The sequence below is a fragment of the Propithecus coquereli genome, unplaced genomic scaffold (genome assembly GCF_000956105.1).
Source record: "Propithecus coquereli isolate 6110/MARCELLA unplaced genomic scaffold, Pcoq_1.0 Scaffold19, whole genome shotgun sequence".
NCBI classification, from domain to species: Eukaryota; Metazoa; Chordata; class Mammalia; order Primates; family Indriidae; genus Propithecus; species Propithecus coquereli.
Window position 1 is genome coordinate 10,863,416 of NW_012143856.1, and position 17,075 is coordinate 10,880,490.

The 17,075-nt window shown below is 38.5% G+C and overlaps 2 protein-coding genes across 4 annotated transcripts in view; one reads left to right on the top strand and one right to left on the bottom strand.

The window, feature by feature from the left end:
* HLTF (helicase-like transcription factor) overlaps nucleotides 1-2,047 on the top strand; it is a gene marked incomplete at its 5' end in the record, with an annotated part of 72,024 nt that extends 69,977 nt beyond the window's left edge. The window contains 2 exon segments of the mRNA XM_012642859.1: nucleotides 101-272; nucleotides 1,092-2,047. Of these exon segments, the coding sequence (XP_012498313.1) occupies nucleotides 101-253 (153 nt within the window).
* Nucleotides 2,048-4,577: 2,530 nt separating this feature from the next.
* The window catches only part of GYG1 (glycogenin 1), a 33,505-nt gene continuing 21,007 nt past the window's right edge, over nucleotides 4,578-17,075 (bottom strand). The window contains exons 6-7 of one of the 3 annotated variants that reach the window (XM_012642910.1): nucleotides 7,819-8,038; nucleotides 4,578-5,441 (exon numbers count right to left, since the gene is read on the bottom strand). In XM_012642910.1, the coding sequence (XP_012498364.1) occupies nucleotides 5,268-5,441; nucleotides 7,819-8,038 (394 nt within the window). In that variant the 3' untranslated portion in view covers nucleotides 4,578-5,267. The remainder of the gene's footprint in view (nucleotides 5,442-7,818; nucleotides 8,039-17,075) is intronic. The other 2 variants (XM_012642911.1, XM_012642912.1) reach the window with 2 other exon arrangements.

Sequence of the window (17,075 nt, forward strand, 5' to 3'; positions counted from 1 at the left end):
AGTTCATGTAGTTGTCTTAGTAGAGTTTTTTTAACATTAAATATTTTAAATATTGTTCCTTAAAATGTACTTAACCAATTTAACTTTTTTCTTTTTAAAGTTCATTGTGAAGGACTCTGTTGAAGAAAATATGATGAAAATACAAAACAGAAAGAGAGAACTTGCAGCAGGAGCCTTTGGAACTAAAAAAACAAATGCTGATGAGATGAAACAAGCTAAAATTAATGAAATCAGAACTTTAATTGATTTATAGTTTGTGGGACTTTAGTAAGGTCAGTTTGATCAGATACATATGTTTTCGATATGAGAAAAGTACGAAGTTTTAGAAATGAGAGAGAAATAAGTCTTCTGAAAGGGGCATATTGTTTTATATTAGTGAAGAGGTATTACTGACACATAATCTTTTATATATGAACCTATTTTTAATGATACTTCCAGTAGCAATAAGTTCCATTATATACTATGGCTTAAAATAATGTTTTGAGAAAAAAAGTTACTTTGTTATTCAACTTTTCATAGTATCTATGCTGAGTATTTTCATGTATCTTCCACGTACTCAGCTTTTTCATATTTCAAATAAGGACTTTTAACCAAATAGTTATTTTCTATGTTGGACACATTTATTCACCACAGCCTCCGATTTGTGATGCAGTGGATTTACAGTCCTTGTAAACTATATATAAATAAGAGATTGATTTTATTGGACTTTCAAAAACCATATTTACATTCCAGTACCAAACCTTAAATGAGAGACCAAAGTCCAGATTCTCAAGTTACTTGCAGTTTTTTTTTTAAACATCTACATTGAGATATAATTCACATAAGTGACTTGTAATTTTATGTTTATAAAAAAATTAGGGATTATGTTAAAGCACTATTTTCTCCATTTTAGTCAAGTAGTACTACATTCATTGTTTAAATGTAACTTGATGTGTTTCGGGTGTAAATACAGCCTGGGGGTGAGTGAGAGGAATCCAGTTCTACCCAATTTGAATATTTAAATTATGGAATTGCTAAATAGATAATTTCTATAAATAATTTTTATTTATGTAGTTTTTTTGGAAATAACTTTATACATTTTTATAATTCAGAAGACTACTGTATGTGAGAGGCATCATAATCTGGATGGAAGTTGGGCTGGATGACATCCAAAGTCGTTTCCACTTCTAAAGACATCTTAATCTTGAATGTAAAAACTTCTTTGTTAAATGTGTGTTTAGATTCAGAATTTGGTTTTGGAACTTCAGTAACTCATCCTTACATCTCTCTGTAGGATAAGTCATCTTTTTCTTTTTTGTTAATAAGCAGACTCACAGTAGTTGCCATAGAATTCTGGATGACTTTTTGAGTCATACTGAAAATGAATAAGCTAGAAATTTAGCAGTCAGGTTAGGTAGTCAGTGGTTTTATTTCATTAAGGAAAACTTTTTTTTTTTTAATCCAAAGAAAGATTAGTTATTGTAACAAGAGAAGCTTCATGTTTGATGATACAGATTTAGGAATACCTTAGATAAATTTTGATTGAAAGATGAGATTGGAGGCATCGCTGTTACAGGGCACACACCTAAGGTATATGCCAAATCTCTCACCAGCTAAGTCCTCCCCTCCCTGTGATTTATCTCTTGCTCAAAGAGAACAGTGGATTAGTCAGAATCTTTCCAGTCCCTTTTCTCAGCAGTGGCAGAGGGCTGATACTCATCAAGACCAAGACCTTTCTGCAGGGATGAGAGTGGAATAACTTGGGGGTGGTCTGCTAGCATTAGGAGCAGTAGGAAAGTTCTTTACTTGTAGTCCAGCTTACACATACAGAAAAAATCAAGTTGCTCAGAATATGGGTTCTTCATATACCTGTACTCTAGTGAGATTAAGTTATAAACAATTTTGGCAAAAAAACAACACAATCAACTCTTCCTGCTTATGAAGGCAAAGCCTTACAAACTTACTGTTAAGGTGAAGGAAGACAGTTTGCTTCTTTACCCAGACATTTACAGAGTTGTGTTTTTAAACACATTCATAAGTTTGGCAAGTCATTTAAAAAATAGCTTTGTTTTGTACAGTTTTATTAGATATTGTTAAATAAAAAATTTAATTTTTCCTAAGAAAATGTATAAACCACTGGAATGAAAACTTTACATTATGCTATACTGTTAACTACTGTTAATTGTTTTATTATTACATAGAATAATAGCTTTAGAAATATGTTGATGACATTGTATTCCCACTTGTGGTTCAAACTGTATTTTGTGGTTCAAACTGGATTTTGTTTTAAAATGAATAAAAATTTCAAAAGTTTATTACCTTTCTCAGTGCCATAATTTAAATGACTACTTTCTCTTTAAAGAAATCTTTCATTAAATCTCATTTCTGCGAATGTGTTTATACCACATAATTTTTATTGACAGTACATAAAAAGTACTATAACTGAGAATAATTTATTCATATCCCACCTTTATTTTGTTCACTTTAACTGGTTGAATTTCTTGTTCAAGAAATCAGTGTTTATTTAAAATGCCTTGATCTAAAAACATTGGTTCCAATTAATTTCCTCATCTGCAAAAAACAAAAAAAGTTGTGATAACACCTATCTACAGATAGCAATCTGGATCATTGTAAATTCTGCCCTTAAAGTTACAGCTCTAGGATTAACTATTTCCAGTCAAGAAAATAATCCTATATATTAATAGTTTGTTAACCAGTGAGTACCAATGAAACTATCCTCAGGTAGCACTGGGGAGTGTCAAAGACACTGGTATATTTTTTCCTTGTTTATAGTACTTGCTAAAGTTCTATTCATCAGCATGTGGATAAGATTCATTAAAAACATGCGGACAGATTTGATGTTTGGCTCATAGCAACAGAAATAAATGTTTAACCTTTAAAGTTTTTAATGCATTAACTTTAAAATATTTTTAAAAAGTATAATACAACAGGAAAATACAGGTGTAAGAATTAAGATAGAACATTTACTTTATGCATAAATCATAGACCATGATCAAACAGGGAGCTAATCCCCAAAGGCACAGATGTAACTTTTATGTGGGCAAGTTTGTCTTATGACTAAAGATTATTATACCCACCATTGTTCACAAGGGGATAAAAATAAGTATGTATCGATCACCTCCACAAATATATGCCTTGTAATTTGAGTTATTACTATTTTTTTAATACATCTTACTAAGTAATCCTTACTATTTTGGGCTCCCTGGAAAAGATTTTGCAGTATGATTATTGCAGCTTTGAATAGAAAAGTTAATGCTTCACCTTAATTAAGACATACCCTTTAAACATCAGGAAAAGATAAGAATCTGTTAAGCTCAGTTCAGTGACTGGAGCCATAGAACTTGACACCTTTATGTACATTATATGCTTTTTGGTAAATTGGTCATTACTTCTTATTCTAAAAGTTAGTAGCCTTCACTAAGTATTTATTTAAAATTTAAAAATTATGTAAGCTTTACCCTCTTATGCTACTGTGTGAAAATTGGTAATAAAAAGTAGTAAATGCAAAAAATTAACAGTGTATATTGCATGGCGACCAAAGTAAGGCAGTGTTATTTAACTGAAGACTAGGTTTCTGTGCCTGTCAACCAAGAACTCAGAAGCCAAAAAAGCTTCTGACTAGCTAAAATTATTGCGAGGTCTTTGAACCATAGCGCCCGACGCATAGACACACTTAAATAAATCTTTGGTATATGCTTCATTGCACTTAAAGATCATAGCAACTCATTCTTCACCAGTCCAAAATAACTAGTTTATTTTATCAAATCATTTATCATTTAGTGTTTTATAATTTTAGGTAAATCTTCACTTTCTTTAGCTCCTATGGTAGCCAGCCTCTAAGATGGCCCTAAACCATTCTTGCCTCCAGGTATCCATACCCCTGTGTATTCATTTACACCAGTATGAATAGGAATGACCCATGTAAACAACAGGATATCGTAGAAATGAAGGAGGGTGACCTCAAATGCTAGGTCACAATAGCCATGTAGCTTCTGCCCAATTAAACCTTTAAAGTTTCTTTCTATTATAGTCTACTCTTCTGTTTTCTTCAATAGAATCATTTCTGACTACTCATTTTAGTTTTAAAAGGTCATTTTGGATCCTACCCTTCTCTAGCTTCCCTTGCCTTGTAACCTAGAATCATCTGTAAATTTAATAAATAAATGCTTTACAACTCCGTTCTATCATTTTTAAATAATGGATAAAACCACTAGAAGGCATTAGGTCTAGTATTGATTCTGACAGACCTGAAAGATTCCTGAGTATGTTCAGAGACTGACAATGAACCTGTGATGATGTTAAGGTTACAATATTCTAATTATCTGAATACCCACTTAATATGGGGATGCAGTGTAGGTGACAGACTAGATAAACTGATCTCACTTTTTTCCAGTCTATAAGATCCATCACCATCCCTGGAGAACAGTAGATTTAAATCTCTTAGATACTAATTTTTAAAGCATATATCCTAGTATCAAGCATTATACTGGTTTTTAAAACTATGACAAATGCTACAAGTTATGAAAAATTCTCTAAGGGTGTGTGGGGGGAATTCTTAATTTAATTAAACAACCAAGATATAGCAATATGTCTTTATTTTTCATACAGGGTGCCACTGCAGGTAACCATCAGAGAACACACTGCTATTTTCGAATATACAGAACTGAACAAAAGCATTTTAGCATGCTGCCTTACTGTACATAGAAAACTGGTGAACATCTTCAGACACTAAGACTAGGAAATAAAATGAGTTAACGCCATTTGTTGATATGTTTATGAATCATTCAGCAGTATTACTGTAAGCTGCCTTTACCTGAAAGCAGAATTACACTCTGGCAGCCACTAGGCAATTCTACAATACAGGTCTAATGAAGGGTACAACAAGCAAGGGACAGATGCCGCGTCCTGTTCTGAAGGGACAGACTGATTTAGAGCCTGGTTCTGCACGTTTTAAGAGTTGATACAGCCACCGTAATAGCTTAATATTGAGTTTCCCTTACATTGTATGCTGACAATCAGCATAGGTGAGAATTTTTGAAACGGCTAAATAAATCTAGGGTAAAAAAGCAGAACACTGTCCATATAACAGAATTGCTACTTTATAACTTTTGCCCAGTTCTCTTACCTGTTGTCCTGCAAAAACCCCTCATCTGATGAGTTTTAGTGAAAGCCTCTAGCAATTGTAACAGACTTTTCTCAACCCAGCTCTAAGTATCAGAAACAAGTGCCTGTGAAGTGGATGTGTCCAGGGGAAAATGGCAGTGTTTCTACTGGAGGTAAGTGTCAAGTTTCCTCTTGATGTTGTCAAAGGAATCGGCTCCCATATAATCAGCCTGGCCCTGTTCCCACCGTTCCTTCCGTTCTTCTGAGGATACAAAAGGCTGAGCTGTGGCTGGGATCTCCCTGAGGGACAGGTGTGATATGGCTCCTGAGACATCTTCCTAGAAAGGAGAACATAATCAGAGACTCCTTGAGAGCTGAAGATCAGACCATTTTAAAGAATGCAATAAATTGAAGACAGTGAGAAAAGCCAGGATGAATTATCATGCAAAGTAGCAAAAACTGAAAAGTAGTACGTGAAACAAACAAAAAAGACACAAAAATATAAGGGTCATATGGTTTTTTCCTAACAAAATGAAGACTTCTTGACTCAGTGAAAACATTAGGAGAACAAAGTAATTAGGGTTAATGTTTAAGTTCTGCATACCTTTCTACAGAAGCCACAAGAGAAAGCCAGTGTATAGACCAAGTCTGAAAGCTGCAAACAGTTCATTAGAAAGCGTAAGATGGATGGACAAGGGAACACAAGTCTGACGATAAATTCTCAATCTGTGTGGGCTCAGAAAGGTTGAGAACTTAAACAAAATGATACCTCAGAGGCTATGATTCAGAAAGAACCTAACCAGAGAGCCGCAACACATAACACAAGTTATCATTATAAGAAGGAAAGCTAAATGGTCTATATACCAAACTTTTCTGCTTGTTCAAGCTTTCATTTGGATTACCAAGTAGCGTCTGTTCTTCTAGCTTCTGTTAATGTAATTTGCTTAATGTTGAACAACTGTTTCAATTTCCGTCTTCACCTTTCCTTGGGTCATAATTCTCGGCATTGGTGTTGCAGAAGGAACAGCGTAAATGTGCAGCAAGCAGAGCAAACCTACTCTGATTCTTGTTATGTATAGATAGGCAATCAGCTTCAGATGTACCGTAAAAGAATACCAACGCTATCCTTCAAAAAGCTCTAAAGTGAGAAGATACTGGAAATCTTAGCAGGGAAAAAGGAAGGTGAATGAACACAAACAGGTATTGCTTTTAGTAGAGAAAATGGTGAGAAATTTTTTGATTACCTCTTTTTGTTGAGATATATATACATGTATAGTATAAAATATATATATAAATATATTAATAAATATACTGGAACTCCAAGGTGCTTGGGTATAGGATTGTATTAGTATTATAGCTGAGATAACATGAGGAAGTCCTTCCATTGGATTAGTCCTGTCTTTGCCTTCCACTTGCCACAGGAAGGATTTAGGGAGGCACTTCCAGAGTCTTCTGCTTATAAAGTGGGGGGCTGTGGATTTACAATGAAAATCCAAGTATACTGGATCCTAACTTAAAATAGTTCAGCATTTAAAGTGTAACTCTCCCTTCCCCTGCCATAAAAACTACTATTCTTAATTCTGGGCTGTAGAGGAATACCTTAACTAAGGTCCATCTCAAATTTCTCTCAGACCTGGATTTGAGTCTCACTTCTGCTACTTGACTGCTCTGTTAAATAACTAAGACAAGTTATATAAACTTTGTTAAGCCTCAGTTAATTTATTTATAAAAAGGGGATATTAACAATAATAGTACTTACTTGATAGGGTGGTTATAAGGGTTAAATAAGACTAGGTAACTTTTATTAAGCACTTACTGTGCGCCAGGCACTATTCTGAGTACTGTACAGGTATTATCTCATGATCCATAGAAGGCATTTAGAATAAGAATGCATGTTGTAAGTTTCTTCTCCCTTTCTCCTTTCTATATTTTGGTAAATATGCTAATAAGTGAAATGGCTAAAATCTATGCCATAGACAAGAGAAGAATCTCTTACAATATTATAATCTCTCTTAGCCAAATAATTAACTGATTATCTAATTATAACTCACCCATTCAGTTCTACTCTTTATATCTTATTATGTAACATAACAATTCTTTTCCACCCTTTTCCAATTCTTCCATAAGAACAAAACTCAGAGGACCTTTAAAGTCAGAAAAGATGCTAACGAGGGTTGTTATTATAAATGTTAACATGTCTTCTTCTTCCTACAAATAAATTTATTTCTCAAGATCCTACATAATTTATAGAAGTACAAACATAGAAATCAAAATCCTATAAAAGTATTTATTTTATGTTCATATTGTTATTATTTTCACTAATAACATTAATCTAAGCAGGTGGCAAATATAAAATAGTTATATCTAAATGGTTTATGCTTTATTTTTATAGACTATTACTTTTAAGAATAATCTCAGAATCTTTTTCATAGGACAATGGACTAAGAATTATGTAGTTACAATTATTGGGGCATATATACAAAACTCTAAAAACTTTTCTTATGTTCTCAGCTCTAAAGAAATTTGCTATACTATTTTTGCTACTTCTTTGCTGGTAATATTTCTGCACTCTAAGATGATCATTGTTTTCTTTCCACAAAATTTTATTTATCTCTTTGCTTAAAATACTGCTAAATATTCCCCAATCTCTATTGATACAACAAGTTTTTTAAAAGGCAGTGTTAAATTATTTGAAAGAAAAAAACCAAAACCTACCACATTTAGGTATGAGCAGGTGTCTTTGACAAGGCCAAATTGTTGAAGTAGAGGTAAAATATTGGTGGTGAAGATGTCCCACCACAGGTTGAGAAACTCTGGATGAGTCATGGTGGGATCATGGGACTCACTTTTGACACTTTTTGTTTTGGGATCGTATGTATAATTCCATGGTTTGACTCGTCCCAGGAAATGCACGACTTTGGCATTTGCACCAAACCTGCCAAGTGAACACAAGTTGAAACTGTTAGTGGATTCTGAGCATTGACACAGAGATAAGCAGCACTTTGTTCTGTAGCCTTAACAGTGCACTTTCCATCCTGAAGTAGTGGTTGGAAAAGAAACTGCGTTCACTGTGAAATTGTGCCACAAATACTTGTAAAATCATTCAATTCTGTGTTAAATACGTATAAAAATGCAAAAGTAGTACTGGTTCAGCACAACATGGAAGGGCCAATCTATTGTGGATAGGAAAGGCATAACCACTTAGAAAACATTTGCGTTACCTAGTAAAGTTGAAAATGCTTACTTATGGTTCTATTATACAACATAGCAGCTCAGGTCCTAGGCATATATCCTACAGAAACTCTTGCACACATGCAACAGGAGACATAATCAAAATGTTAACAGCAGCAGCATTGTTTGAAATAGTCATAAACTGGAAACGACTCGAATGTCCATATGTTAGAGTATTAGATTTTCAATCAGCAAATGTACACTCCTCCCACCCTCCTCAGGGGGAGTACAGCTTCCATCTGATGCCGGACACAGTCACATGGCCCGAATTGACCAATACAATGTGCTCAGAAGTGACAGTGACAGAAGCACTGCTTATTTCTGTTCACCTTCTCTGAGAAGTTAAAACTTCAGCCAGCGGAAGAACACGTCCTGGGTAGCGTGCTGGTTCCAGAGGAATGACAAACATGCAGCAGATCTAGATCAAACCGAGGGCTTGGCTGCACACCCAGCTGAGACTGTCAGAGCTGTCCCAGCCAACCTACCTGTAAGAAATACTTGCTTATCGTTGAATAGCACTGAAATGTTATAGTTATATATCCAGTCTATCTTTTTTAAAGGCAACATCTGGTATATTCACACCATGGAATACAATAAAAAATGAATGAACCGTAACCATATACATCACGCAGCAAATAGATGAATTTGAAAAACATGTTGAAAAAAGAAATGAATCGAATAGAATTACATACATATGATTCCACTTACTTAAAGGCAAAACCAAAAAAAGGTACTGTTTAAAGATTAGAAAATTGTAATCGATATAAATTTCATGATACTGGTTACCTCTGGGGGAGACGGGAAGCTATGATTGGGATGCAACAGTATGGGGCTTCTAAGGTGCTGGTTATATTCTATTTCTTAACTTGGGTGGTGGGTATTTTGAAACAGTCCACATTTTTTTTGTATATATTCTTTTACATATACACTATGTTTCACAATAAATAGTATCTTAAAAAGAGGGTTAAGTGTGGTCCTGTTCTGGCTGAGAGGAAATCTATGTATATAAAAATAGAAAAAAATAAAGGTGAAAATAACAAGGACCAAAGGGAAAATAAGAACTGTGAGTGCTCAGAAATTCAGAGGCAGGGAAGGCACTAAATGTCAGCTTCAGTGGGGCAGAGGTGCTGAATAATGGGATGTGACTTCGAGTTTGTATAGCAGGTGAGATCTGGGTAGCTGATGATAATACAGGGAATTCCAGGCAGGGGGATGGCAGGTTTAAGGTGAGCACCTGGGTGCTTGACCAAGTATTCCCCAATTAGAGCCGGAGACGAAACTTTGAGTAGGGAAAGAAATGGTCAAATGGGACAGATCCTTGGGTACTGGGCTCAGTGTTAGATTTCAGTAGATTTATCCTATAGGCAACCAAAGGGGCATGATGTACAGATCAAAATAACACAAATTCTATTCATGTATTTTTTCCTATCTTCTAAAGTTTATTTAAAAAAAAATGTTAGTTACCTGTTAAATAGCTATGATTACCTAAGAGTTTATTATGTTTGGGGCTCATATTCTTTAAAGATATGATTGGAAAGAATATTTCTACAAGGTAGATTTTACTAATGTGTTTACTAATGTGTTAACTGAGGCTCAGGAAGACTAAGTGAGATGTCCAGGACCACACAGCTATTAAGCGGCAAAAATGGGATTTGGCACAGTTTTCCCTGTAAGGCCTGAGCTCTTACCATCCTATGGTGCTACCACTCCAAAAATGTGCAAGAAAACTACAGCCTACTTGTAAAATTCCTTCCTCTTAAGCATGATTATTCCACGGTGTGTTTCTTGTGAAAACGAACAGAATATTTGATAACCCCAAGCTTACTCTTTATTTTATACACATAGTATTTTAAATTTTTTTTTTATTTCAGCATATTATGGGGGTACACATGCTTAGGTTACGTATGTTGCCCTTGGCCTCCCTCCCCCCACAAGTCTGAGTTTCAAGTATGTCCATCCTTCGGGTGGTGCGCATTGCACTCTTTGAATCTCATACACATAGTATATTTTATACACACACACATGCGTGTACTCAGTTTAATCCTTTAAAAGGACAGAAATCATAATGCCCAAATTTGTGCACAGGTAGGGGTATCAATTAAATAAGTGTTATGCATAAGGCACTGTGCTCAGTATGTGGCTGCAAGAGGCTTTCATCCAAACAGAGAGATGGGTCATCTACGTTAAAATAAGTAATAACACAAGCAAGGCAACAAGTCAGGGCTATCAGGGCAGTGCTGACATAAGGGCTATAGGAATGCCAAAGCAATGGCTGCAGGTGGGATTTTCAGAGGAGGATTTGTGTAGGATGTGGGGGCCGGGACAATGCCTGGGAAAGATGGGCAAGATTGAGATAACTGGCTTCAACACATGTTCTGATGGTGATGGGGCACGCATCCCAAAGATCTGACACTTGGGTGTGGGGCTGGGCAGGCTCTCCCTCATCCTAGCAATACAAACCCTTAAGCCTAAAACCAAAATAGAGCACACAGGAATGAGTAGGTGTTTCTTCCATCTTCTCAGACATTCACCCCTCCTGACTCAACTTCCCTGCCTGGAGCCATAGAACTTGTTTGTTCCTCCTGCATTAACTGACCGCTAAGCCTCAACCCATGATTTGCCTAAAATAAATGTTATACACAGTCATAACATGGTAGTTATACTAATTAAAATAAATTAGGCCAGGCGCGGTGGCTCACGCCTGTAATCCTAGCTCTCTGGGAGGCTGAGGCGGGCGGATTGTTTGAGCTCAGGAGTTCGAGACCAGCCTGAGCAAGAGCGAGACCCATCTCTATCAAAAATAGAAAGATTTATCCCCTATCAAAAATAGGAAAAATTAGCCAGGCGTGGTGGCACACACCTATAGTCCCAGCTACTCGGGAGGCTGAGGCAAGAGATCACTTAAGCCCAGGAGTTTGAGGCTTCTGTGAGATAGGCTGATGCCACGGCACTCTAGTCTGGACAACAGAGCAAAACTCTGTCTCAAAAAAAAAAAAAAAAAGAAGAGAAAGAAAAAGAGAAATTCATTTGACTACCCTTTTCAAAACCTCCTCTAGGATATTACATACAGAAATTAATTCCGTATCCATTTGTAATGATTTATCTCATGATGGATCTTTAACTTCTATAACGCTATTAACCATAAATCTTTTCAAGGACAAAAATACTTAAATAAAAATAAATTAAAACATGAATATAATATAAACTCTACTTCTTTCTAACCTTTCCTGACAGTTCACAAATGATTATACAGTAGTAATAGCAATAGCTCACATATATTTAGTATTCACATGTGCCAGGCACTGGTTAGCATTTGCATGGTTTACTCAGTTAATCTCCAAAATGACAATGTAAGGAAACTGAAGCATGAAGTAAAATCACTTGTCGAGCATCTCATGGCTGGTGAATGTAGAGGCTGGAACTCTACCCAGGCAGTGTGTTTCCAGAGCCAAGGCCCTTAACCATGACTAGACTGTTATTATAAGACACTCCCAGAATTACAAGGGCATTGTCTGAAAGTGACATTTGTTAATCCATGGATTAACTCCCACATATGGACAGTTAATCTGAGAGTGGAAAAGGTATGCCTAAGCCTTGAGAATACGCCAAGTATAGTGAAGGACCGAGCAACAGAAAGTAACCAACAGGAAAGAAGCAAGCAACTTGGCACTAAAGACTGAAGAAAAGACTGTTCTTAGAAGGATGCAGTTTGCACAAAGAGTAGATAAAAGGGAAGAACAAGAATCAGGAATGAGTGTGCTTCTTAGGAGCAGCAGGTAACCCACAAGGGGACTGTACTGGACAGGATCTAAGGGCCTCCCCAGCTCCTGTGAACTTGGGCTTCAGAGGAAGGGCATGATGGCCCAATCCACCTGCCCACAGAGACTGCCCCGTCCTCCGCTATACGCAGCAATGTCTACCTCAGCCTCTGGCTCTGTACCCCACATGGCTCAGGTCTTCTCCACACTGGTTCAGACGCCTCTGCAACCTTCCTGGTTACTAGCTTCATCTGGTTAGATTCCTCCCCATTGCGGCCGTGGTCTTCCTCTTCAATGTCAATAGGAGCACCATCTGGGAACAATCCACACCCTGCATTTCACTGTGGCTCAAGCTGTGGGCTCCACCTTAATGAATCCATATTTGTTAGTGTCTCTTTAAAGCTAAATCGCTGTTATCCCCTGTGGCCAGGGGAAGGATCCTCCTTCCTCAGAATTACCTATTCTACCCTAACAAGGTGAAAAACTGTATCCACTGGATAGTACTTTCACAGGAAGTCTTAGTTTTACAAAATTCCTTGATAAGCCTTTTGAGGTGAAAACCGAGATCTTAAGGGGTCCTTAACACAGGTAAACCTGCCCCTTTTGCCCGACGACAAGGAATTCCCTGACTGCCAGCAAGACGGCAGGAGGCTGGGGAGGGACAGAGGAGGTGAGCGGGACTGTGAAAGGTGGCACAGCACAGGGTGATTTGTCTCCCGACAGCCACCCAAACTTCTGCAACAAAACTAAACAAATCACAAAACGTAGGATGTGAGTAGGTTTCTCAAAAACTTAATTAGGGCCAGATCATTGAGGGGCAGACCAGAAAGGATTCAGGAGTGTGAAGACAGAGAAAAGCACGAGAAAGGAGGTAAGAAAGATGCTAGGCATGCGGAAATCACACAGTGGCTTCAGATATCCCAGGTTCAGGCTATGGTCAGCCCCACTGCTGCCCAGTAAGGACGGGGAACACTTTTCTGGATGGTTTAGGTGTTGAGATTACTTTACTCCAACTGCTACACACACCTAACAGTTATGGAAATGGGTAGTGGTAGGGAGTGGGAGGAGGAAAACAAGTTTTAGAACAAGGGCTCTTTATGAGAACAGCAGGCCTGGGTGAGTCACTGAATACAGAAGGCTTGGGCTGGCCAAGGGCCCTTTGAGAGTGGGAGGAGGGCAGAGGAGTGAGGCAGCTGCTAAGTGGGAAAAATGGGGCCGAGAAAGGAGGGCGGGAGGGAAGTGAAGACAGATTTCGCAGTTTTGTACAAGACAGTCATCACAAGTATCTTCCTGGAAATCAGGAAGGGCAGCTTTTGGCTTCATATAAGGGGTGCTGTCTGGACCCAATACCAGCCACTTTGTATCAAGGTTTAGGAGTCCCTTTAACTACACAATTATGTCCCCACTGTATAACGAAACAATGTTTATTTATACAGCAAAAGAGCATAAAGGGCGTACTCTATTAGCTTTCATGATAATACACATTGTACACAAAAAAGATGAACGACAGGTCTCAAACACTAGTCTGTTTTTTTGTATCTAGAGTTTAAATTAATCTAGATATGAATCTCCAGTAAATTATTTTTATGTCTCAATCCTGTTCCCTGAGGAATTTTCTATCATCTTAACCAATTTGCCCTTCAGTACAATTTGCCCTTGGATTTATGAAAATCCAAAATGACCACATCAAAATGACATAAGTAAAAGCAAAGGTCAGGAGTCAAAGGGGAAATTACTTCCTGCTTAAACGAATATTTTAGCCTAAATGCAAATTGGGGATATACCCTAGAAAAGAGTAACACAGGATATTTTTCTACTGTTATATCTCTCCCACCAAAGGCAGCAATCAGGTATCAGTCAGAATTTACATTGCATGGCTAAAAGCAAAATAGTTAACCAATGAACAAGAAGGGAAATGTTGATGTCTGAAGATAAAGTTCAACTGACCTCGGCTGAGAACAAAGATAACCAGATGATTCACTGACTCACTCCCTGATTTATCCACCAAATTATAATACCAGCCAGGAAAAAAAGTTGGGTACATATCACAATTGTCTCTAAATTACTGACAGCCATTCATTCTGACCCAGTAATGGGGATTTGTCTTAGCTTTCATACATCCCTTAAAATAAGTATTCTAATTTTAACTTGATAGAATCTCAAAAGAGTCATCCAGATCACAAGACATAGTTTGAACCCAAGCCAGCAATAATCCTGCTTATGTTAGCCGTTAAAATTATCCCTGTGACCTGGTGTTACCAAAAGATCAGATAGAATTTTCATGACTAGCTTAGTAGTTGAGAAACATAGCTGGTACATGTGGATGAGACTACAGAACTGCTTAGGACGGAAAAGGAACTAATCTACAACAGTACACACAGGAGCAATTTTAGTTCTCACTAAGCTGTTTACGTGCAATGTTCAATTAGATACCGTGAAAGAGAGAGACAGCACTGCTTGTGTGACACTGCTCTGGGAAATGTGGCAGCAGCGCCAAGCATCCTCTTGTCCACTTCAGTGTCTCGTGCTCTCTGTTACATTGCCACTCACTCGTGCACCTTCTCAGACTCACACACGTGGGTGCAGCCACGCATAAGCCCTTCCCCCGCAACCAATTAACCACCTCTCCTCTCTCACCCACTCATGATCTAAGTTAAGTCACAAACCCAAGTGCCAAAGGGGTGGGACTGATCACGCAGAGGAGGAGTGGATCTGCTGGGGTGGGGACTGTGGACCACAAGAGAGCGCATGCCTCATTGCCAGGAGACAGCTGTTACCCACCAGCAAACAACTGTGGCCCCAGGAACCCACCCAATATTTCCTTGCCTTGCAAACTAATTCTCCCAGTAGTCTCCTGGCAATCAGACCAATGTCAATACTCAAAAACAGACTTTAGTAACCTAGACTAGAACTTAGTCAACTACACTACCTACCAGGTTGGCCTCTCTTCACAAACCAGGTCAGGGAAAGACTCACAAAGCCAGGCTACTAGGGAGACTCTCCTAGAGGTAGCATGTCACTCTTAGTTTCTACTGGCCGATTGCTCATTCACTCATTCATTCAAGCAAAACACACACACACCCCTACCTACCAGCATCTGTGTCCACACACTCTGCTTCCTTCATGTTTCTGAGGATGAGCTGTCCGGGCTCTTACCTGAAGCCAACCTCTCCATTTGTGCACTAGGTCCCATCCCCTCTCACCTACTCAAGGACATCAGTCCAGCATCTCCCTCCAGGCTTCTGCATTGTTAATGTTGCCCACTCCAACCCTCACATCATTCGCATCAGTATAAAAACATGCTGCAACATCTCCCATCTTTACAAAACAATCAGCACCACCCTCTCTTAACACTACGTCCCCATCCAGCTGCCACCCCATTTCTCTCTCCCCTTTAAAGCAGATGTCTGGAAGAACCACCTACATTCACTACCTTCAATTTTCCTCCTCCATTCTCTTGGACCCACTTCAGTCAGGCTTTCTCCCCATCACTCCACCAGCTGTCCTCTTGCCAAAACCACCAGTGACCTCCACATTGCACATCCAGTGCCAATTCTCATTGTCCTCGTATCTGACCCATCACAGCATCTGACACAGATGGATCACTCCTTCCTCCTTAAAACATTTTCTTTTCGTTGCTTCTGCAACACCATACTTTCCTGGGTTTCCTCTTACCTTGCTGTCCTCAGTCTCTTGTCCCTGTTCCTCCTTATCTTTCTGCCTGAAGCTCAATCTTCCCAACTCTTTCCTACTGATAATCACTTCCTTGGTTACATCGTCTTGTCTCAGGACTGTAAATATCATTTATATGCTGACAACTCTCATAGTCATATCTCACCCACACCTCTCGAACTCCTAACTTTTACCTATTCCACACTTTCACTAGGATGTTGACATGCACCTTAGACTTCATACATCCCAAAACAAATACATGCCACACATCTCTGACCAATACCTACTCCCATAAACCTGCTTCACCCACAGTATTTCCTATCTCAGGAAATGGTGACTCTATCATTCCAGCTGCTTAGGCCACAAACCTCTAACAGTCATATTTGACATATCCTACCAAATATCTGATTTTTCAAAAGAAGTTGGAAACCTGGGTTTTATGTGAAACTCCCTGATTTTTAAACATTGACAATCGAGTTAGAGAAAAAAAAAAGAAAGAAAAGTCTGTGTTGCAAGAAAAAAACGTATCTATGTGACAAATAGTCTGCAGCCTACAAGGTTGCAGACCTCTGAGGAAGGTCCTCCACTCAATCCCCACGCTATTTCCGTGCCAAGAGCTCCCTCTCCTATTGAGACAGCATTTCTCACCCATGAGATCTCAATGCTTGTTCCCTTTTTGCTATTGTCAGAGCAGCCTCTAAAGGCTGTGTTGGGTCTGATACGGAAGCTTTTCTCCTGGTGAAGAAGATTTAGGTAGAGCAGAATATGCAACAGTGAGATGTGAGGACAGATCGTCAGACAGAGATAAACACTTTGAGAAAGTGAGAATGACAAGATGGCCGTGCTGAGACACGGGGCACCTGGGGTCCAGCAGGCATCATTAACACCCAGAAAGGAAGAACAAGACATCAGTGCAACCAGCACTTGATTCTTCCTCAACACTCAAACCATGACGAACTGTGCCGTGCACGGTACAGGAAACTGCACACCTAGGCAGTGAAGACTACACACTCGCTCATTCGTCTTTGGGGTCTCGAGTGCGCTGTGTGTGTGGCGCGTTGTGCGTGCTCCAGATCTGCCAACTGGACGGACAGTGAGTAAGCCAACAAATAGCTGGGGAAAAAAAGTGATCCAAACTCTTTTTGGGTCAGCCTCAGGGTTGTGGGTGAAGATGTAGGAGTGTGAAAAGAAATGAAAACAAAAAGGCTATGGTTTCAATGACAATAGTTATGAGAAAAGTTGGAGCAAGGGGGTCTCAGAGATCGAGGAAAAACAATCAAATCAGAAACAGTTTAGGATACCAAAGGTTCA